At 45.5% G+C, this 22979-nt stretch overlaps 1 protein-coding gene across 1 annotated transcript in view; it reads right to left on the reverse strand.

The window, feature by feature from the left end:
• RGS14 (regulator of G protein signaling 14) overlaps positions 1-21723 on the reverse strand; it is a 29738-nt gene extending 8015 nt beyond the window's left edge. Inside the window, exons 1-12 of the mRNA XM_051979056.1 lie at positions 21478-21723; positions 9637-9658; positions 9138-9316; positions 8937-9029; positions 8650-8793; positions 7859-8005; positions 7379-7490; positions 5990-6102; positions 5555-5764; positions 4685-4761; positions 4164-4290; positions 3142-3223 (exon numbers count right to left, since the gene is read on the reverse strand). Coding sequence (XP_051835016.1) covers positions 3142-3223; positions 4164-4290; positions 4685-4761; positions 5555-5764; positions 5990-6102; positions 7379-7490; positions 7859-8005; positions 8650-8793; positions 8937-9029; positions 9138-9316; positions 9637-9658; positions 21478-21522 — 1351 coding nt within the window. The 5' untranslated portion in view covers positions 21523-21723. The remainder of the gene's footprint in view (positions 1-3141; positions 3224-4163; positions 4291-4684; positions 4762-5554; positions 5765-5989; positions 6103-7378; positions 7491-7858; positions 8006-8649; positions 8794-8936; positions 9030-9137; positions 9317-9636; positions 9659-21477) is intronic.
• Between the last annotated feature and the right edge of the window lie 1256 nt (positions 21724-22979).

Raw genomic sequence — 22979 nt, forward strand, 5'->3', positions numbered from 1 at the left:
GTAGATACTGGAATAGTTTGGTATTTCCTTCTTCAGCTCATTTTATAAAAAAAAATCCTCAGATGAGGAAATTGAAGCAAATACAGTTAAATGACTTGCACAGGGTCACACAATTACTACATTTCTGAGATCAGGTCTTCCTGACTTCAGGCCTGACACTCTAAACACAGCACCACCTAACTGCGCTAGCAAGTGCCATAGAAGGGCCAAAACAAGGGCTGCTTTGAGATACAGCCTGGTACCATAGAAAGAGGTTGGAGTCAGAAGGTCCCAATAAGAAGAAAGTCTCCATAGAGACCAAAATATTTATAGCAGGATGCATGATGCTGTGAAGGAACTGAAAATGAAGTAGATGCTCATGGATTAGGGCATGGCTGAACAAGGTATGGCACATGGATGTCATGGAATATGATTATGCTGTAAGACATGATGAATGTGATAAATACAGAGAAGCTTGGATAGGTTGACATGAACTGATGTGTGAAGAGTTAAGTGAGCAGAGCCCAGAAGACAACATGCACAATAGCTACAAGAATATAAATGGAAAGAGAAACCACACACCAAAAAAGTAAAAAATGAATGTTGCAAAATTACAAAGATAAGGATGACTCCAAAGAAGAGGATGGGAAAGGGGAAAGGTACTGGGAGACATTTTTAAAAGGTTAAAAACAAAAAATATCAACAAGAATTATTTAATTTTTAAAATGCTTAATCATGAAATCCTGACTGACATTTACTAACTGTCTGACATGGAACAAATTGCTTAATCTCTCTGAGATAGCTTCCTTGGGTATAAAATCAGAGTCATATTAACTTGTACTCTTTACTAATAGAACTATTGTGAAAAATGTACCTTGTAAATCTTAAAGTTTTTGGGAAATGGGAATCATTGTTATTTAGGATGTGGTCTATATGTGTGTATATGTGACTGCACGCACATGTTTGTGTGTATATATATGTTAATACACACATGCATGTTCATTGCATGTATACATGTGCTGGTATGTGTTGTTCGTGTGTGTGTGCGTGTGCACCCATATGTGTGTGTGTCTTAGGGGAAGTATTTCAGATCTAACTCCCTCACCTCTCTTCTTCACCTCCACATAATACTCTTTATCCTTCTTTTTATCCTTTCCTACATTTCAAAAGAAAAATAGTCTTTTGCTTCTTCTCCAAGGTTAATTTCTCTATGTGTATACCAGACTTCATTCCTCTTGTCTTCTAAGGTCTCATGCCCCTACTCATCCCATCCCTTTATTCTTCAAACTCTTCCATCTCTTTGTTTACTACCTGCTTTCCCTTGGTCTACAGAAAGTCCCTCTTCCGTCCTGCTAGATCATCTAGGTACCATTCTATTTTTTTTCTTCCTTTCATGGTCAAATACCTCTAATGAGACATCTCAACTACAGTTTTCCCTTGCTCAGCACTATGCTTAATACAATGCCTAGCACATAGTAGGCACTTAATAAATACTTATTGATTGATTGACTGTCTGATCTGCTTCCTCTTTAGGCATTTCTAAACTAGTTTCCATTCACAGCATTCCACTAAAACTACTCTTTGAGGTCTTGCCAACCCACTAGTCTTTTCTCAATCTTCAATCTCCTTGACTTCTCTGTGGCATGTGATACTGTGGAACAGTCCCTCCTGTTAGAAACTCAATGCCTTTGACTTCCAGAATACTGTGCTTCCTTGATCCCTCTTCTCCCCTTTTGATTGTGCTTTCCCTTTTTCCTTTGTGATATCTTTTTGTTCCTGCTGGCTCCTCTCTGTGAGTGTTCTCCAAAGCTCAATCCTGCTGGCCCAATGACTTTGTCTTTCTCTGCCTTCTACGCCATGAACTGACCTAGCATTGTGACTGCTACCACTACTTCTATCATGATGACTCTTAGGTGAACACGAGACTTAGAGAACCTGCTATAGAGGGTTCAGATGAAAAGACAGAGGATACTGAGCATCTAGAATAGAAGCTTTCCTGGGGATAGTCTGTTTAGTTGCATCCAACTCTCTGTGACCCCATTCTGAGGTTTTTTTTGACAGAGATACTGGAATAGTATATCATTTTCTTCTCTAGATCATTTTACATATGAGTAAACTGAGGCAAATAGGATGAACTGACTTGCCCAGCGTCTCACAGTTAGCAAGTATCTGAAGTCAGATTTCAACTCAGGAAGAAAAATCAATCTTCCTGACGCCAGGCTTGGGACCCTACCCACTGCACAACCTAACTGCCTTTAGACACACAGTCACTTCCTTTAAGTACTTGAAGAGACATCACAGGGAAATAGGGCTTGGAATTGCTTTAATTGGCTCCAGAATGTAGAAATAGAAATAATGGGAAGAAATTGTAGAGAGAGAGATAGGAAAAAAATTTCATTAAAAATAAAGCCTAAAAATAAAGTGCTTTTCCAGGAGAGAAGCCAGAAAGCTCCAAGAGATAGTGAGTTTATCATGACTGGAGGTCTTTAAGTCAAGGGTGGATAGATTTGCTTGGAATGTTGCATAGAGGATTCCTCATCAGGTATAAGTTAAACTAGGTTTTCGGCTGGATTCTGAGATCCCCCCTGATGCCCATTTTCTGTAAAGGCTAACTTTGTAACTTGGCATTCAAGGCCTTCCACCATCTAAGTCCAACCCATTTAGCAATCTTTCCACCCACCACCAAACCACTTAATTTGCCCTTCTTCCCCTGACCTTCAATGAAGCCTTCCTCAAGTACTTCAACTCATATAGAATTGAGTTTTAGTGCTAGAAAGGATCTTAAAGTTATCTAGTTCAATTTACAGATGAGGAAACAGGCAGAGTAACCATTACACGGTGATTAAATGTCAAAGCCAAGACTTGAACCCAGATCCAATTTCATCGTTCTTCCCATTACACCAAGCTGCCTCTAGCAATGAAGCCCTTTCTTTTCTTCAGTACCCCAAACTTGGCATTGACCTTATGTGACTGGTCCTGTAGCAATGCCTTGAATGAAACAGGCCTTAACAATGTAATTTTGTGGTTACTGAATTGAATAGATTTAAATGGAATTCTGTTAGCACCCCACTTATGTCTCCCATTTCTTCTGCCTTCCCTCTGGAACCAGCACGGGGTTTGGGCAGATTATTTCGGGGGCTCAGAGCCTGTGGGCCCCTGTACCTGGAAGAGTGTCCAAGACGAGTCTCTGGGCGGATACAGAGCTCACAAGCTTCTCCAGATCTAGAGTCCGCTTCTCACCTGACTGTAGGGGCATAGGGTCAGGGGTTGGGAGAAATCATAGCTCCCTTTGGGGCTCAGCTTAAGTGCTACCTCCTGGAGGGGAGCCCACAAGTACTAGTACCCTCCCCACCCCAACCCTTGTTAGAAATAGCTTTTGTTTTTCGTTTTAACCTAGAACTGTGATTTACCTGGGCGGGGGGAGGGGGAGGGGGGAGAAGGGAGGGAGGGAGGAGAAGGGAGGAAGGGGAAGGGGAGGATGTTATAAGAACCAAATGAGACAATATCTGTAAAGCACTTCGAATAGTGCCTGGCATATAGTAGGTGCTTAATAAATACTTGTTCCCTTCTCCCTTCCTTAATTTCTAGAGGAAACTCTCTCTGTCAACACAGGCCTGAGAATGTTTTGTAATTTATAACTTAAAAGAAATTCCCTGTGAGTTTAAATGATGTGTCCAGTGACATGCAGCCAATATGTCGGGGATGGGCCTTCAATTAGGCTATCCTGCCTCTGAAGCTGGTGTTCTGTTCAACACAGTTTACTGCCTCTCTGCTTGACCTTTACTTTGTGAAGCTTTCATAGTACTTATCTCAGCACCAGGTGTGAGCCCCACTCCCTTTCTAATGTAGGTTTCTTAAGGGCAGGGAGAGTTTTGAGGTTTTTGTCTTTTTACTCCTAGTGCCAGGCACATAGGGGCATGAAATAAGTATATGCCTATTGAAATGAATCTCCTCACTCTTCTGTCCAGATTTCTTCACTCAGTGTCCTGCTCACTTTCTCTCTCTCAGCTTCTCCCCACATCTTCCATTCCCATCTCCCCTGAAGCCCTTGTCTATCTTGGCCACAGAGTCCTTACTTTTCCCTCCTTGGTCCTGGGACCAATGAAGGATAGGGTGTAATGCCCTACGTGAGGGCTAAGCCAGTGCAAGCACAGGTATGTGTGTAGGGCAGGGAGTTAACTCACCAGATGTACTGATATCTGCTGCAGGCTCAGGCCGTGTTTTCCCAGGATGGGGAACAGGGCTTCTTTCAGGCGCTTGGAAGATTTGCTTGTGATTCTGACCACTTTGCCCAGAGGTATGATCTCTAGCCTAGAATATAGAATGTTACAGCTGGAAGGGGCCTTGGAGGACAAAGGATGAAACTAGGACCCAGAAAGGGTCCTAGTCCCAGATCACAGCTAATCAGTCAATAGCCAGGCCTTGAATTCAGATGTTCTACTGTTTGGGAGAATAAGAGAGGGTCTCGCTGTCTCTGTCCCTCTGCTTCCTTCCCCACTCTTTCTGGATCCGTTTCTCCAGCTCTGGCTCAGTCTCTCCTCCCCATCCCCATCCAACATATAATCCTTACCCTACCCTCCTCCTGACCCCTCCAATCCCAAGGATCTATCAGAGATAAATTGCCCCTAGACTTGTCTAGCAGCGCAAGGGGAAGAGGTGGCGGCCCTTGGACTCCACTTGCAGGGGAGAAGGGAAGGGCACTCACTCAAAGCTGATCCTGTTCTCCAGCTTCACTTCCTGGTCAGCCAACACCGTGCAGTCCTGATCTAGGACCAAGGCCTTCTGTGGACACAGCCCCAAGGGCTCAGTAACAACACTGGAGGCTCCAACCCAGGCCCTGGATAACCCAAAGGAAGTGCCCTCCCCACCACACACCCCAAATTCCAGGAATAACTGCTAAAAGGCCTGAGGGCTTGGGAAAACAGAAATCCTGGTGTCAGGTTCTGATATTGTGAACCTTCTGATACCTTCCAGGACAGTCAGTCTAGAGGCCCTTGGACCTGGGATGTGGAAGGACAAAGTTAGTGTCTGGAACAAGGCAAAAAATAGCAGTAAAGTCAGGAATGGCCAGAGAGACAGGGACAAAGATTATTTTCACTAATCCTTCATCTCTTCCACATTCAAGGTTGCTCCTTTAGTCTTTCCATCACCTGATGACCTCACTCATCTTCCCACTATGCACTGGCTCAGCCTGGCTGACCTTGTAGTCAGCTAATTATTTTGTTATTGTCCAGTCTGGGACCCACGACAGATTTTAAACTCCTGGAAGACAAGGCATGGTATTGTGGATCTGGAAGACCCCCAAAGACATTATCTTGTCTAGTCTTTCCATTCTATAGGTGAACAAACTAAGGCTGAGGGAGGGAAGGGAATGTGTCTGGGATCAGACACACAGTAAGAAAGAGGCAGCTCCAGACCTCAAGGATCCTGATTTTCAGGCTGGGATTCTTTATCTCTGCCACAGACAAGACCAATGGCAGGGGCATGAAGAGGGATCAGGTTAAGGTTAAAGTCAGGGTTACGGTTGGGATTGTGCTGTGGGGGAGTGCCAGTGTACATAAGGCTCAGTGCCTACCTGTTCGTTGCCCACCAGGTAAACCTTGATGTCGGGCAGGGACAGGCCTCGTTTCTCACAGATGCTGGCCAGCATGGAGCGGATGGTTAAGCCAGGGCGCACCAGGGCCAGGGACGCTGTGCCATCTGGCAGATACACGCAGCAGTAACGGCCAACCCGACTCTCCCCTTCACCCTCAGGGCCTCCCAAGCTCTTCCGGTGACTCTGAGTCTGGGCAGATGACAAACATACACATGCGCAGATATAGAGAGAGACATGAGGGAATTGGGGAAAGTGCATGGGAATATACTATAGAGATAAGAGGATCTGTTTACTTAGGGAAAGGAAGAGGAGAAATCACTAGGCTTATAACTGACCAGGAAAGAGAGCCAGGGCAGGGAATTTGGGAGAGAAAGCTGCAGGCTTTGGGGGGAGTGGGAGCAGAAAGACCCTCACCTCAGATTTGCTACTGACAAATGCAAGGAAACCGAGATCAAGGCTGGCGGAACTGTTGAGAGAGCCCTGGGACTCTCGACGAAGGGCTGGGTTCCCATTGGTGGTACCTAACTCTGAGGGGAGAGAGAAATGGTTTTTAAGTAAGGGACTTTTAGCTCATCTCAACACCCCCTTTTCCCAGGCTGCCCTCTCACATGTAGCAACTTCCTATAGCTTCTTTTCCAGTTCTGTTCAGAGAAGGGAGGCCAAAATAAGTCAGAATTACTCAAGAAAATATATGCATGTATACACAAGCACACATATAAGCATATCTATGTATGTGTATGTCTATCTATGCATATATATATATATATAGGTATATTATAAAAAATACATATATATGCAAGCATATATATACACATTGGTGTATATATATACATCTACAAAACACATGCATGAAGACACACAAATATCTCTCTGTCTTGGAACCAGACCTTGGAATTCCTCACAGGTGACTTTTTTTTTTAAGGCAATTGGGGTTAAATGACTTTGTCCAAGGTCGAACAGCTGAGTTTCTGAGACTGAATTTGAACTCAGGTCCTCCTGACTCCAGCTAGGTGCTCCAGCCATTGGGCCATCTGGCTGCCCCTCAAGAGTTACCCTGGGGTCCTGTAGCACTCAGAGTGAGAAAGGTACTGAGAAGCCATTCAACACCTGGACTCTCGCCATGTAGAGGCTTCCCTTGATTTCTTTAAAATATTGAGTGGTCCCTCCATGGAGAACTTATGGGAGAACATGGACAAGAGTCCTGCAGGATGGGTTGCTATCTGTATCATGAGAAGGCGTTGTCCCAATCCACAGGTGTCCTGGGTGGTCTAGCTGATAGTCCAGGATTCTGGAGGGTCCAACCCTGCTCTGGAGTCTATGATGGATGGGCCTATGTCTGTCCTCTGAGGACTGCTTTGTTTTGGATCACAGAGGGGTGACAGAAGTTCCCAAAACCACCCACTGGAGCTCAACAAGGCAGAGATCTCTGTTTGTGAAGGGATTAGAAGTTGCAGCAGCTAGCATTTCTCTAGGACCCTAAGGTTTACAAATACTTTACAAATATTATCTCATTTGATCCTCACAACAATCCTGGGAAGTAGGGGCTATTATTATTCTCTTTTACAGATGAGGAAACTGAGGCAACAGAGATTAAGTGACTGGCCTAGAATCACACAGATTATAAGTGCTTGAGACCAGTTTTGAACACTTGAGTCTTGCTGACTCCAGGTCTAGCACAGATTTTCAGTTCATAGAAACTGAGGATGCTGGAGCTAGAAGAGACCCTTAAAACCACCACTCCACCATCCCACCCTGACCCACCTCTCCCCCCGCCCCCACTGTCCCACCTGCCTAGGTGCTCACCTCTTCGGAAGGACTTCCTGGGCCCCCGGCCCCCAAAAGCCTCAGTATTCGGCAGCTGGCCCAGATCCTCCACTCCCAAGGGCAATGACTTTCCAGGCTTTAGCTTTGGCTTCTACGGGAGAGCCCGTTGTTCAGGACCCTGCCCCTACAACCCAGCCCCAACTCCCCAGATCCTGTTCAGAGGGTTGTAGGGACTAGGTGGGTCCAACATTGCCTTTTTTCTAGGCTGGCATCCTAACACTCCGAACTGGGGATGGAGATTGGTGCATTTCTGTGCCTCGGGAAGGAAATAAGCTGCCTAAAAAGCAGTTTGAACTGGGTGTAGGCTAAGGCCTCTTCCATACATACATATTTAAATGTTTTTAGGTGTGTGTGTGTGTGTGTGTGTGTGTGTGTGTGTGTGAATCAAAATCAGGGGTATACTTGGATGGCAATGGGGATTCATTCTCACCACTCAGACCCTCTCTTCCCACATGGTACCTTCCGGAACGTGGTGTTAGGGCTGCCAGGGTCCGAGGTGCCTGGCTCACAAAGGGGTCTCCCTTCTGCTTCTGCCAAGAGACACTCCCGGTACATGGGGGACTTGACAAAGCGGGCATAGCTGTCAAACTTCATCAGGTTGAAGATCTGAGGGAAGGAGGGAAAGAACAAAGAGGAGCAGTATGAAGGGAGGAGAACAAGAAAGGGATGAGGGGGAGGACAGCAGCATAGGATCTAGCTTCAAGGCAACTTAGAGATCATTGAGTTCAGGGATTCTCAATCTGGAGATCCATAGATTCCCAAGAGGTCAAGGGAGCCCAAAGATTCTCGGGAAAAGGCTGCGTTTCGTTGACAGGAACCAGCTCTGGATCTCCAATTCAGTCGTTCTTAATCTGGGGTTTATGGACACCTACAAAGACTATGAATAGATTTCCAAGGGTGAGTGAAATTAGATGGGGAAAAACATTACATCTTTATTTTCCCTAAGCTGTAAAAGAAATTTGGCTTTCCTTAATGATTTAAAAACATTATTTCAAGATTTCCACAGGTTTTACCAGATTGCCACAACACACAAAAAAAGTATAGACTTCCTGCTCTGGTCTAACCCTCTTATGTTATAGAAGAAGGAAACAGAGGTTCCCCAAAAGGAAGCTTTTTTGCTCCAGATCACAAAGCTAATTGGGGAAAAGAAGGAAAGGGGAAAATGGAGGGGAAAGATGAAGAGCTGAGGGAGAGAGGGAATGGAAGAGAGCCATCAGCCTTCCCCCATACCCATCTCCTTAGGCCTATACCTGCAGCTGTTGGACCCGGAACATGTCAGGGTTGGGGGTGGCCAGCACCTCCTCCCCAAGCCAGGCCTGCCGGTCAATATTCACAGGGCTCAGAGCCTGACTGGACAGGAACTCCTCATAGATGCACCGAGCTTCCTGCGCCAACTGGAGTTTGGAAAGAGGAGGTGGCAAGGCTTTACCAGGAGCAACCTATCAGTCTTGCCCCTCCATGCTTCCCTTCCTCAAGTTTCTCCCCTTGCTCTTCTCCATGCTCAACACTCCTATTCTCCCAACCCCCAGCTTCCAACCTGTTGGGTGTTACTGGCTGGAATCTGCTGGAATTGCTCACAAGCTTTCCAAAAGGAGAGATTTTCTGCACTGAATTCCTTCTTCAAGAACTCCTAGAAACAGGGGCAGGATTTGAGACAAAGGAATGGGGAGGCAGACAGGGAAAGAATGGCCACCATAGCCCCCTACCCCTCTTCACTTGCCCCAGCTCCCGAGCTCACCGTAAAGTAGGCAAGACCCAATGGATCCTGAAGCAGCCTCTCAAAAGACAGTGCCCAGCTGGCCACAGGCTGTTCCTCAGAAGTGAAGGGACTGCTGGGGCCACTGGGCAGGCTGTGAACACTGAGGGTACTTCCCCGGCCCTCCCCGGCTCCCTCTGGCCCCGCCACATTGCTCAACTCTGGGGGGATAGATAGGAGGGGAGAAAAAGGCATCAACCGTAGGATCTGTTAAGTATCATGTATTCATCCATTCAATAAACCTTTTTTATTCCCTACCTTTAATTTATCCCTCAGTCATGCCCCTAATTCTACACACACACACACACACACACACACACACACACACACACACACACACAGAGAGAGAGATTCAGTGCTCTTAGAGGAAAGCCGGACACAAAATAGGCTCTTCTCTCCTCCCTAAGCCAAACGTGGCATCTGAGCCCCTCCTCTTGATCCTTTAACCAGGAACCAGGCTGGGTCCCTCGGTCCAACTCACCTCCATCAGAGACAGCCAGGACCTACAAAAGAGAAATGAGGAGAGGCTGGAGAAGGGCGCAGACTAGGAGAGGGGGGTAGATCTCGTCCAGAAGTTCAAGTTAGTCAGCGTTTGTTGCTGTTCAGGTGTCTCTAACTCTTTGTGCCCCCTTTGTGGGGTTTTCTTGGCAGAGATACTGGAGTGGTTTGCCATTCCCTTCTCTAACTCGATTTGCAGATGAGGAGAATGAAGCAGACAGAGTTAAATGCCTTGCCCAGGTCACATAGTTATTAAGTGTCTGAGGGCACGTTTGAACTCTAGGCCCAGTGCTCTATCTGCTGTATCACCTGGCTGTCAATTTAGCCAGTGTACTCAGCGTACACAACCACTGACTGTCTGGTCACTGATGGAAGAAGAGGGCTGGGATGGGGAGAGATGGAAATGGATATGGGGACAGACTAGGCTTGCCTTGTCCTCTGACCTGTCTGTAACAACCAACACTGACTGCTCTCATGCATCATATTCTCTCCTGGTTTCAGCCACATTCAACTTCCACAAATCCTAAACTCTCCAGTGGAAGCCAGCCTGAATAGCTGGGGGAGCTTCCCCACCCATGGAGACGTCTCTCAGCCACACTTACATCCTGTTGAAAAAACCCAAAGCTGGCTTCCCTAATCCCAGACCTAATTGTTGTGGTCTCCCTTTAACCTCGTCCCTCCACCCTGCTCACAAGGCTCAAGACTTTTATTCAATAGAAACAGCTCCTCACCACAAAGGAATGGAGAGGCAGACAGGGAAAGAGTGACCACCATAGCCCCCTACTACCTTCTTGGGAGCCCTCTCTTGGCTCTCCTTCTGTCTCTCTGACCATTCCTGTATCTTTTTCACCGGCTTCCATTCTTTTTGATCTCTAAACATGAGTCTCCCCCTGATGTTCTGTCCTCTTGTCTTTCCTCTGACCTTTGAATGTCAACTGTTACTTTTATTTGCAGAGGACCCTTTAGATCTTTCCCACTATCTCCAGCCCCTCTCCTGAGCTCCAATCCTCACATTCCATCTTCCTGTTGGATCTCTCCAGCTGAAAGGACAGCACATCCTACCTACCATGTCAACCTTAATGTGTAGACAAAAGAGCACTAGATTGAATCAGAGAACCAGTCTTTGAATCTGAGTTTTGATCCTTATTGTCTTTGTGAGCCTAAACAAACCACATAAATTTCTGAGTTTCAGTTTTCTCCTTTGTTAAATGGTGATTAAAAATACTATGAAGTGATATTTAAATGGATATAGTAGGCACCACCTGTCTTCCAGAGAAATTGTGAGGAAAGCACATTTTAAATATTAAAGCACTTTAAATGGTGACATTTTTTTGTTTGGTTTTTGTTTTTAAATCACAAGCTGTGATTACATTGTTATAGAGAACCCTGATGAGAAACTCTCTCTGCCAATGCAGGTAATTAATGGTTGTCAAATTGAATTGGATAGAAATTGGGATAACGTGGAGATAAGGAAAGTGAAAGGCCACAATACAGGTAGGTAGGAAGGAGGAATAGGCCCAGAGATAGTAAAAGGGACATAATGAATTATAAAGCTCAATGTTTCACTGACTTTGAATTTCCCAAGTCATCTTCACTTAGAGATGCTTTCCCAACAACATGTCTTTCCCTAGGTCTCCTAGACCTCAGGAGATGCCTTGATAGCCTCCTGTTGCAGGGGAAGTGAAGGCTAAGAAGACCTCACTCTACCCAGCCCAGTGGGAGGAGAAATGTGCATGGAGAGAAAGAGGAAGGAAGAGTCAGTGGAGGCATTGAGGTTGGAAGTTTGTGGCTCCAGGACCCTTCCCCCACCCTCACTCCACCTCCATACACAGCTGGGCCTCAGTTTCCCCATGTTCAAGAGAAGAGAATGATACTTCTCTCCTATCTGAACCCTGGACCCCACAGAGAACAAGTTGGTAGTGACAATGAAATTATCTGTGATGACCTAAAGAGGCTTCCCCACTGTCTCTTGATTGCATCTAAACTTAGTAATTGGCAATAATGGCCCTCCATTATTTACTATATCACACATATCCAGAAATTCCCTAGTGATGCTCAAAAACTCCCTGACCCAGAAAAATGCTATTGCCAACTCTATCTTGGTACCCTTCAATCTTATGAGGTTGAAGCAATGGAGTTAGAGAATGTGGGTTCAAAGCCCAACTCTTCTATTTACTACTTGTGGAATTAGGTGATTCATTTGAGTTCTTTGGACCTCAGTTTCCTTCTTTATAAAATGAATGAGTTGGACAAGATTGCTTCCAATACCCTCTTTAGCTTCCAATTTATGATCCTATAACCCTTTTAGCATCCTTGGAATGTAAAATTTAGGAGCAGAGATTGGTAGAGTAAATATCATTGATCATCAGAATACACAGTTAAGTCCCAATGTACTTAGAAAAAGAAGTGATGATCCTGGACTCTGAAGGAATTGCAGCCTTCCCCCTAAAGTATGCTGTTGCTAGTTATGATAGGGCTTTAATTGTGGGGCCATCTCTGTGGACTTGGGACCAAGGCTCTATATGTTGGAAAGAGTGACAGTGACTGCATCTGTGGGCTGTGATTCTGGGATTGTCATTTTGAGACTGTGAGCCTGTCACTCTGGGTCTGTGACTGGGAGGCTATCTTTAGGAAACTGTTTCCTAAGTAACAAGTTTGGTTTTAGATACCACTGACATTCAGGGTAGCATAAGGACATACTGAAAAGATGAAATATCCTCATTTTGGAAAGATGGAAGCTGAAAGGGTCAGAGAAGATCCATAAAATCATAAAGGAAATCACAGAATGTCAATGATAGAAACAATCTAAGAGATCATCAGATCCAATACCCACATTTTAAGCAGTAATAAGCATTATTTAAACAGTTAGGCAATAATTTTTTAAGCATCTATTATGTGCCAGATACCATGCTAAAAACTGAGTAAACAAAGGTAAAATATAGTTCCTTGAGTCAAGAAGGTCACATTCTAATGACAGGCACAACAAACAAACACTTACATACCAACAAGCCATATATAGGATAAACTGAAAATAATCAACAGTGGGTAGGCACTAGAATTAAGAAGAATTGGAAAAGACTTCCTGTAGGAGCTGGGATTTTAGCTGAGACTAGAAGCCAAGAGGCAGAGAAGAGGAGGGAGAGTACCTATTATGTTCTAGGTGCTGGGGAAACAAAGATAAAAATTAAATGATCCCTGCCCTCTAAGAAGCTCTCATTCTGTTATAGAAAACAACATGTACACATTTATATACATACACATTAAAAGATATACAAATTAAATACAATTTCTAAGTGGTACTAACAGTCTGGGGAGCAGGGAAAGTTTCATATAGGAGATGGCTCTGAGACTTACATTTGAATGAAGCTATGAGATCTAAGATGTAAAAATCAAGAGAAATTTAAGAAATAGGGGACATCCAGTAGCAAGGCATACAAAAGGAAGGTGAAATCTGTTAAATGAAAGACAAGGACAGGCCTAAAGAGTGTGTTGTGTAATAAGCCTGGAGAGACAAATTGGAGCCAGATTGGAAAAGGCTATAAATGAAGCAAAAGAAACTTGCATTTGATAGTAGAGTCCCTGGAGCTAATTGAGCAAGGCGAGGGACATGGACAGACTGATGATGCTTGAGGAATATAATTTTGATTGCTATATGGAGGATAAATTGTAGAGGGGAGAGACAATTATGAAGCTATTTCAATAATGTGGACAAGAGATAATGAAAGCATGAAGTAGAGAAGTGTCCAAGTAAGTGGAGAGGAAAAGAGAGCTATGAAAGATGTGGTTAGGTTAGAACCAACAAGACTTGGCAGCTGACTGGATACGTAGCATGAGGGAAGGTGAAGAATGGAGCATGATTCTAAGGTTATAAGCTTGACTGATCATGAAGACAGGGAAGTTTAAAAAATGGATAGGTTTTTGAGGAAACCCAACCAATTCTGTTATAAACATGTTAAGTGTAAGATGTCTACCACAGACATCCAGTTTGAGATATCCAATAGAATTACCCTCATTTTACAGCTGAGAAAACTGAGGTCAAGAAAGATAAGTGACATAGCCAGAGTCACATAGATTCTAAGTATCTGAGATAAGATCTGTCCCCAGGTCTACCTCATGCTAGGCCTAGTAATCTAGGCACTATGGCACCATGTAGCTGATGAGATTGTAATGGGAGAAAAGGTCCCAGGACAAAACTTTGAGCTACAACTACACTTTCAGGACATTCATGATGAGCCCACTGAGAGCCTGAGACAGTAGTCAAACTGATAGGAAGTGAACCAGGAGAGATTATTGTCATAAAAACCCAGAGAGAAGAGTATGTCCAGGAGATGGGGACCAGCTGTGTTAAACACTACAAGGGCCATGAAATATGAGCATTTTTTTGAGACAGAATGTTGATTTTATTGAGAGAACACATTAACATAACATTTAATGAAACTTTGAAATATGAGCAATGAAAAAAATGTCATTGGATTTGGCAATAAAGAGTTAAAAGACAACTTTGGAGGGAATGATTTCAGTTTAGTGACGAGATTGGAAGGCAGCTTGCAAAGGATGGAGTAGTCAGTGATGGGAGGGAAACTGAAAAGAGATTATCAGCAGCTTTTTCTTTTCTTTCTTTTTTTTTTTTGCTGAGATAATTGGGGTTAAGTCACTTGCCCAGGGTCACACAACTAGGAAGTGTTAAGTGTCTGAGGTCAAATTTGAACTCAGATCCTCCTGGCTTCAGAGCTGTGCTTCACCCACTGCGCCACCTAGCTGCCCCTTTTTTTAAAAAAAAATTATTTTTCAAAAGTATTTCATTTTTCAAATATATGCAAAGATAGTTTTCAGCATTCACCTTTGCAAAACTTTGTGTTCCAAATTTTTCTCCCTCCCTTCCTCTCATTCCTCTCCCCTAGACAGCACACAAGCCAGCATAGGTTTAATATGTGCAATTCTTCTAAATATATTTCCATATTCATCATGCTGCACAGGAAAAGTTGGATCAAAAGAAAATAAACAAACAACAGTAACAACAAAAAAGGTGAAAATACTATGTTTCGATTCACATTCAGTCTCCATAGTTCTCTCTCTGGATGTGGAGAGCACTATCCATCACAAGTCTGTTGGAATTTGGCTATGAAAGGAGGGGACATGGGATGAGGGCTTGCAAGGATGGCAAGGTCAAGTGAGGGTCATTTTACCCATGAAGAAAAGGAGGCCCAGAGAGAGGAAGTAAGTTGCCCAATGTTATACAGTAAATTTAAGTGACAGAGACAGAACACAAGCACAAACAGAAACAGACCACAAAATCCTCTGACTTCAAATCTAGAGATTTTTTCACTGAACCATGCTGACTCCTTATGTAAAAGGTGAAAGATGACAACCTGCTCATAGCAAATCCAAGCAATAGGTTGTCCTGCCTGTACCCTCTGCACCCTTGCCCCCAGAACTTTGAGAGAGAACTAGCTTACATGTTAGTAAATTAATGTAACTTCTTATTCCCAGACTAGTAGAGTATAGCAAGAAAAAAGAAGGGGCAGCTAGGTAACACAATGGGTAGAATGCTAAGTCTGGAATCAGGAAGGCTTTTTTTCCTGAGTTCAAATCTGACCTCAGACACTTTCTAGATTCTGGACAAATCACTTAACCCTGTTTATCTCAATTTCCCCATCCACAAAATGAGCTGGCGAAGGAAATAGCAAACCATTCCCATATCTCTTGGAAGAAAACCCCAGATGGGCTTATGAAGAGCCAAACATGATTGAAATCACAAATGATAACAAGAACAAGAAAAAAAATGGGTTCAAGAAAAATGTCATTGCATCCAGAGAGAGAACTATGGAAACTGAATATGAATCAAAGCATCATATTCTCACCTTTGTTTATTGCTGTTGTTTGTTTGCTTGTTTGTTTGGTTTTTTTCTTTCTTGTGTTTTTTCCCCTTTTGATCAGATTTTTTTTTTGGTATAGCATGATGAATATGGAAATATATTCAGAATTGCATAAATTTAATCTATATCAGATTGCTTGTTATCTTGGTGGGGAGAGGAAGAAAAATTTGGAATGAAAGGCTTTGCAAAGGTGAATGTTGAAAACTATCTTTGCATGTGTTTAAAAAATAAAATACTATAAAAAAAAAAAAGAAAGTCTAAATTCATGGATGGCGAGTGCAGAATGATCACTAAGAATGGGTGGAATGTTAGGAAGGTTTTCCAGAGCTCCCCCCAACCATTCCTGAGTGACCCCATCAGAAACATAATCTTGGGCATCAGGAACTATACAGCTGACTACAAAGGACATTATCACTATTATAATGAATGATCTTAAGTGTGGACCTTAGTTTTCTCACTTTGCAAGAGGGGAAGGTCATCCCTCCCTACCCATTGCAGCTTTTGCAGTAGGCAGATGCAGGGATAGGTGCAGGCAGTGTCCTTGGAGAACACAAAGAGAGAAGGATGGCAACAGGAAGACTCTTTTGAAAAGACACTTGGAAAACCATAACACACCCCCCCCCCCCCCCAGTGCTCTTGGGCATTTATTTTGAATAAGTGTTGGACTAGAGTTCACATTTCTGGACAGACAATAACAGATCTGCTTTTTAAAGAAGTGGCAAAACTGCCTTTAAGTTTTTTAAGGGAGTGGAAGTTTGGAGATTGGGGTTAGAAATGTGATATATACAAAGTAAATAAAGCATAGCCTGTCCACAGCAGAGAATGGGGGAGTGTACCTTGTGTAGGACATAACCACCTTTTGAGAGTTGTGTACAGATTGTCCAAGTTATGCAGTCACTGTGAAGGTTGTGCTCGGGCAGAGTATACGGTATATGCAGGTGCGGGCGAGCGTACAAGGTATTCCTTGGGGGGGGGTGTGCTAGCATGCAGGTGTGTTTGTATTGGGCACGGGGGTGGGGGCGATGTTTTGGGGCACCCCCCCATATGTGTGGGCCCTGGGGCTGTGCAGGGGGCCCGAGCCACCTATGGAGTGCACACGGCACAGGTACAGCCTGTGAGAACTGTGGGTGTGTGCAGGGCATGGTGTGCAGGGCACGAAGGGCAGTGCAGGGAGCGCAGAACGGGACCTGGTTTGGCAGGGCTGCTCTGGAGCAGAGAGGCGGGTTAGGATGTGGGAGCTTTTCTTGGGGCTGTGCCTACATGGTTGTTTTGAAGACCTGTGACTTGAAAGGGGGCTAATCCGAGCTTTCCAGAAGGAGTTCCAGTCTATGTGTGTGTAGGAAGAGGCAACTAATGTGGGGAGAGATCTTCCTTTCAAGAGAGCGCCTGCCATAGAGGAAAGCCCCATCCGCAGCACGAGGTCAGCCTGCCCCTCTCTGAGGGCCACTCCCAGACCTCCCAGGTCCCCAGCCCCTTCTCTAATCCTCTTCCCAAACTAAAGGACTTTGAGGAGGCTAAACGCCCATTGCCTAGTTTTTCTTTAGTGAAATATTGTTTCCTTTCACTTGAGTTCATGCTTGTTAAATGGCCTAATTGCCTATTGCTAAAGCTAAGAACCTAAGTGACTCCCTGCCAAGCCCTGGATGCCAGCATCTGGCCTGCCCTGATTCTTGGTGGGGAAGGGCATCCTACTGACTCACCAGCCTTTCTCCTATACATCTCAAGCTGCAAGGCCCAAGAAGAGGAAGACATTCAAAAGGGGCAGGGGCAGGGGCAGGGGCAGGGACAAGGATGGAGCAAGGACGATGGCTTAGCCCGGGACAGAAAGATAAATGTAACAGCAGCAGAAAGAGCCAAGGACAGGGATCATGAGATAGGAGAATTAGAAAATCTTAGGATCATCAATTTTGAAGTAGAAGGTCCTTTGAGGTTATCTGTTATAAATGAGGAAACTAAGGCATGGAGCAGATACGTGACTCGCCAAGATCACACAGAAGCTACTGCGGAAAGGAGAGAGGGAGGGACAGAGGAAGTTCCCGTTCTGCTCCCTGCCCTCCCATACATAACACTAGATAGGAGAGGCAGTGTTGGAGTCCCTCAGCACGGTCACTTAACTCTGTATGATTTTGGACAAGTCACTTGCCCCCTTCCTCATCTCCTTCACCCATAAAATAAGGAGTGTGCTAGTAAATGTTTAACAGCTGCTGGGGGTACTGACTTTGAGAACACTTTAAAGTTTAATTTAATTAAATTAAGGTTTAAATTAAATTATCACTGTGTACATCACTTTCTTGAGTCTAGACAATCAACAAAACAATGAATCAGATTCTAATTTGGCCATTTGCCACTTTAGGAGCTGCAAATGATCACACTGAAAATTTAACCCCTGACTCTCCCCAGCTTCAGGGACTGGCTCCAGCATATTCTTGGCCACTGAGTTCTAAGGCCACTCCCTTCTAGCTCTGTGTTCTAAGGCCCCCTCCAGCTCTGCTATACTATGGCTCTAATGTTCACCTTGACCTGACATGACAAACTGGTTTACTTTGTTCTTAAACATTTCCAGGCAGACACAGCTTCCCCAGGTGGCCCATAGTCTCCACCAGGACAAGGATGATTCTACCCCTCCTCTCTTTTTCCCCCTAAAACTCCAAGCAAAGGGTGGGCAACTGGAGTTCTTGCTGACTTCCTTCACTTCATTCTGCTTGCACCAGCAAGCCATACGCCAGGCACTGCCCCAGCTGCCAGCTCCCATCCCCTCCTGTTACACCAGGTGCTGACATTCTGCAGGAACAAATGTCTCTGAACTCAAAGTGTTCTCTCTTCTGAGTGTTGGATGGTTCTTAAGGTGGGGGGGATGCTTGGCTTCAAAAGTGAACTTTAAAAGTTTGGTTAGAAGTCTGGGGAGGGAGAGAGGTGTGTTCAGTTAGCTGTTCCAGGACTCTGTCACATTCCATCCCCACCCCCACCCCCACCATGTCATTCAGGAGCCATCCTACATCTAACTCAGAAGTTTCTCCACACACACAGAGAAGGCGCATAAGGAGAGAGGAAAGATAAGGAAAGAGGAGACTCGGTCAATAGGGATCAGAGATTCCGGCTACAGTTAAGGTTACAGCTCCTCAGAAAGGATTCAGAACCAAGGGCAAGACAAAGCTGACTTTCGGTGTTCTCTATCTCCCAGGTTCTTAAATTGTGGTTCACAACTCCACATGGGGTCTTGAAACTAAATATATGAAGAATGAAAAATTATAATTTATTATGAGTAGATATTTGATTTCTATATCTATTTTATATAATTGTATACCAGAGTCACATAAAAATTTCTTAGGAGGAGTTACAAGGAGAAAAATATTTAAATCCAGCTGGAGAGTCTGGGGAAGGTATGCCTTAATTCCATGTATGGTCTGTCCTCAAGAGCTGAGAAGCCTGGTTGGTCAGGACTGAGTTAGGGGTCAAACAATGGGGTCAAGGAGAAGGGACTGAGGGTGTGAAACACAATGGGCAGATCTGTTTCTAACTGAATAATGTCAGATTTGAGGTGTTCTCCCTCCCTAAGAGGGAACCAGGACAGGTAATAAGAAATTGGCCTAGGAAACTAGTTCTAGTCTCAAGTCAGTTCCTTGAGTGATCTGTTGGAGCAGACCTCCCACTTCTGTCTCTGCACTTTGCTGATTCTTTTGAACCCCATTTGGCAGATGGAAAAGTTGAGGCCTGAAGTGAGATGAGGCCAAATTGAGGAGAGAGAATAGCTGAAGATATGATGGAGGCATAGGTACCTGGCCATGGTGAATGTTCTTGCTAATAGGATATTGTGTCTATGACCCACCTCTTGGTGAAACTAGAAATAGGAGCCGTACCCAGTCCCCACCCCAGCCAGCCTTTAAGTGGCCCCTTCTGCCTCCTCTCATGTCCTCCAGTTTCACTGCCCCAGACTTACAGAGCCACCCTACTTCTTCCCCCTCCTGATGCCTTATAAACCCCATCCTTCGAAGCGGCCTGTCCTTAGGACACTGTCCTTGGAAGGACCAGGGGTTTATCTGCTCCAAACTGATAGTTTGGTGGTTCAGGGCATGGAGGCAGGAAAGCTCATTTATCTTCCTGAGTTCAAATCTGGTGTCAAGACACTTACTAGCTGTGCGACCCTGGGCAAGTCACTTAATCCTAAATGCCTCAGTTTCCTCATCTATAACATGAGTTGGAGAAGAAAAAGGCCAATTCCTCCAGTATCTCTGCCAGGGAAACTCCCAATGGGGTCATGAAGAGTCACAGATGACTGAAAAGAATAGAACAAGAAATTGAGAACTGAGGAAATCAGATGACATGACCTAAGTTAAACATCAGAGACAGTTGGCCCTTTGACTCCAGGACTGGTGTTCTCTTCACTTTTGGTAGCTCTGAATTTGGAAAACTGTGGCAAGCAGAGCTAGAAGAAGCTTAGAGATCACCTGAAAGAACTCAAATGAGCTAACTTATGTAAAGGCCTTTGCAAACCTCAATGTGCTATAGAAATGTCTGCAATTATTATTATTAATCCAACCCAACACTCCAATTTCTATATTTTCCAGCTGGGTAAACTGAAAGGAATGATTACAACAGGTAGCAGAAAAGGGACTTAACTCCTTCTGATATCTAACTGTGTGTTGATCATTGAGTCTAATTGCTCCATTCTACAAAGAAAAAAACAGGTCCAGAGAAATTTAGATGACCCAAAGTTAATAAATAGCAAGAGCAGATTTAAAGCCATCTTTTGACTTCAACTCTATTGCTCATCAGTCCTGTTCAATAAAATGCAATCTCTCAAGCATTTATGAAGCACTTCCTATAAGTGAGATACTGCCTTTGGTGCTGGATATACAGACACAAAACTTCATGCGATAGCGTGGCTAAGCAGTCTTAGCAGATTTGCTGAGTTCATCCCACCCGTCCTCAATCCTGGAGGATCAGGGAGCAGGACAGACAGAAGTCACTGAGTGGAGCTCACTGGCCCCGTGGGAGGTGTGGGAGGGGCTCCACTGTCCCAGTGAGTGAGTTAGTTCAGGGCAGGGACCTGCCGGGATTCTCAGACTTCTGTTCTCTCCCAGCCCTTCCTTGTAGGAGCCCAGAGAGGAGAGAGGGAGGAGGTGCTTTCCCCCTGGTGCTATGGTGAGGTGGGCGGGGGGCACCAGGGTTCCTGGTGCGCATGGCAGCCAGCTCCCGATAACAAAGGGGGAGGAGAGGAATGAACATCAGGTAGCAGAGCAACAAGATGGCATCTCGAGCATTTAGGCAGGGTGGCATCTGAGGTGAGGGTATAGCACATTGTGAGGGTAACAAGGTAACACTCTAAGGGGTTTTCAGGGGACAGGGAAGCATGCCTGACCTATGATCATACTGAGGGAGCTCTCACTGAAGAGGTGGGAGGAAGGTATAGCCCTGTGCCCATTTACCCAGGAGGTACCCACTGATGGGGAGGAGAAAGAGAAAGGGGGAGGGAGAAAAGGAGGTGAGAGAGAGAGAGACAGAGAGAGAGAGAGAGACAGACAGACAGACAGACAGACAGAGACAGAGAGAGAGAGACAGAGAGACAGAGAGAGAAAAAAATAGAGAGAGAGAGAGAGAGAGAGAGAGAGAGAGAGAGAGAGAGAGAGAGAGAGAGAGAGAAGGGCGGTGGCTCTCTCCCCCCAGATCCCCAGGCAGCCAGAGTTGATGGTTCCTGGGCTAAGCAGTGACCCTGGACTGTGCCAGCTAATACAAGGAGGAGTTGTTCCGGGCTCTCTGAGAAGGGATGCCAGCCACTGTCACCTACTAGCTCCTCAGACCCTGAGCAGGAGCCCGGCACTGCTTCTGCTGCTCCCGGACCCCCGGCCAAGTGGCTGCGCTTGGTCCCCTGTCCCAGGCGCTGTCCCTCCCTGGGTGTGTCAGCCTCCTCTCCCGCAGGCGGCCGGCCCCAAGGCCATGTGGTCACTCACCATGCGCCCGTTGGGGACGCCCAGGTGCTTGGCTTTTCCCGGCATCCCTCCTGTCGCGGGGCCCCGCCGATGAGGGCAGAGACCATGGGTCCCTGGAAGGGGAGCTGGCACAGCCGAGAGGGGGAGCGCGGCGGGCGCGGGGCGGCTGCTCCGAATCCCTCACATCCTGAAACGGCGCTCACTACCTCTTTTCTTTGCCACAGGAAGTGTATCTATGGAGACGAAAACCACAGAAAGAAGTAGGCTCTGAAGAGAATGCCTCTTCCTACACACACACACACACTCACTCATACTTACTCAGATCAATCCCCCTTCTGTGTTCATGGGCACCCTCTCAGGCAAGCCCCACTCCCCCTTCCCACACGCACACACATTTAGCAACTTCTATCCAGCCCAACCCCTCCTAGGGGAGAACTCCCTGCCCTTCCTGTGCTGAGGGACCCCTCCCCCCGTCCTAATGCGCCCATCAGTCTCTGCACCCCCCAGATGTGCATGCCCCACATCCCAGACAGGAACACACACATGGGGGTTTCCTAGAGACTTAATGGGACTTGGAACTAATCTTGGACAGTATCCAGGCCAACTCTCTCGTTATTATGGTAAAAGAGAGCTCAAGGGAGTTATTTAAAGTCTCTTAGGAACTGACAGAATTTGAATTCAGCTCCTGTAACACTCTCTCCACTGTAGTCCGTGCACAGGTGGGCATACAAGTGGGCACAGACATGTACAAACCAGGGCACATGGTGTCACATAGCCAAACCCACAGAGGAACCATGTGTGGACTTTCTACCCCCAGGGGCCTAAAGCCTTTCAGCCCCAGGAAGCCTGCACCAGGTTCTCAGCCCTTGGCCTTTCTTCCCTTCTCCCTCCTTCTCCCCCAGCAGTTTCCTGGCTTTTGACCTGTAGCACAGCCAGGAAACAACATCCTGCTCAGTCCCCCAGGTCTCTGGCTTTCCACCGTGGTCCAAAACCTGCCTTCCGTCTGTGTGAATCAGGCAGCCCTAGAGAGAGGCTTCCAGTTCCCCCGACCAGGACAGAAACTTTCCCTTGCCCTTTCCTCTGGCCCCTTCTATGGCTTTGGCAAATACTTTACATAAAGTACCCCTCCCCTCTCCATTCCTGGAAAATCCATTCCAGGAGCTGCTAGGCCATCAGTACTTTACCCTCCTGGATGGGGGTGGGGGACAGAGGGCTCAGGAGATAGGGATTTATCTTTAAATGTTATTGATATTAGGAATTCCCAGGTGGAGAAACTTCTTATTAATAATGCGAGGTAGTACCTTCGGCAAACTTTAGAGTTGCTAGAGCAGGGAGAGATTGATTTAGCCAGGATCACACAGCCAATGAGAGTCAAAGGTAGTCAAACTAAACTCTCTATCCACACCATTATTCTATCTTAGGACTTTTACCCCTCCCCCCCCTTTAAAAAAATCAGCTCCTTATCTCATTTTCCAGAGCAACTATTCCACATCTTTTTCTTCTCTCTTCATTAACCATATCCA

The sequence above is a fragment of the Antechinus flavipes genome, chromosome 2 (genome assembly GCF_016432865.1).
Source record: "Antechinus flavipes isolate AdamAnt ecotype Samford, QLD, Australia chromosome 2, AdamAnt_v2, whole genome shotgun sequence".
NCBI lineage: Eukaryota > Metazoa > Chordata > Mammalia > Dasyuromorphia > Dasyuridae > Antechinus > Antechinus flavipes.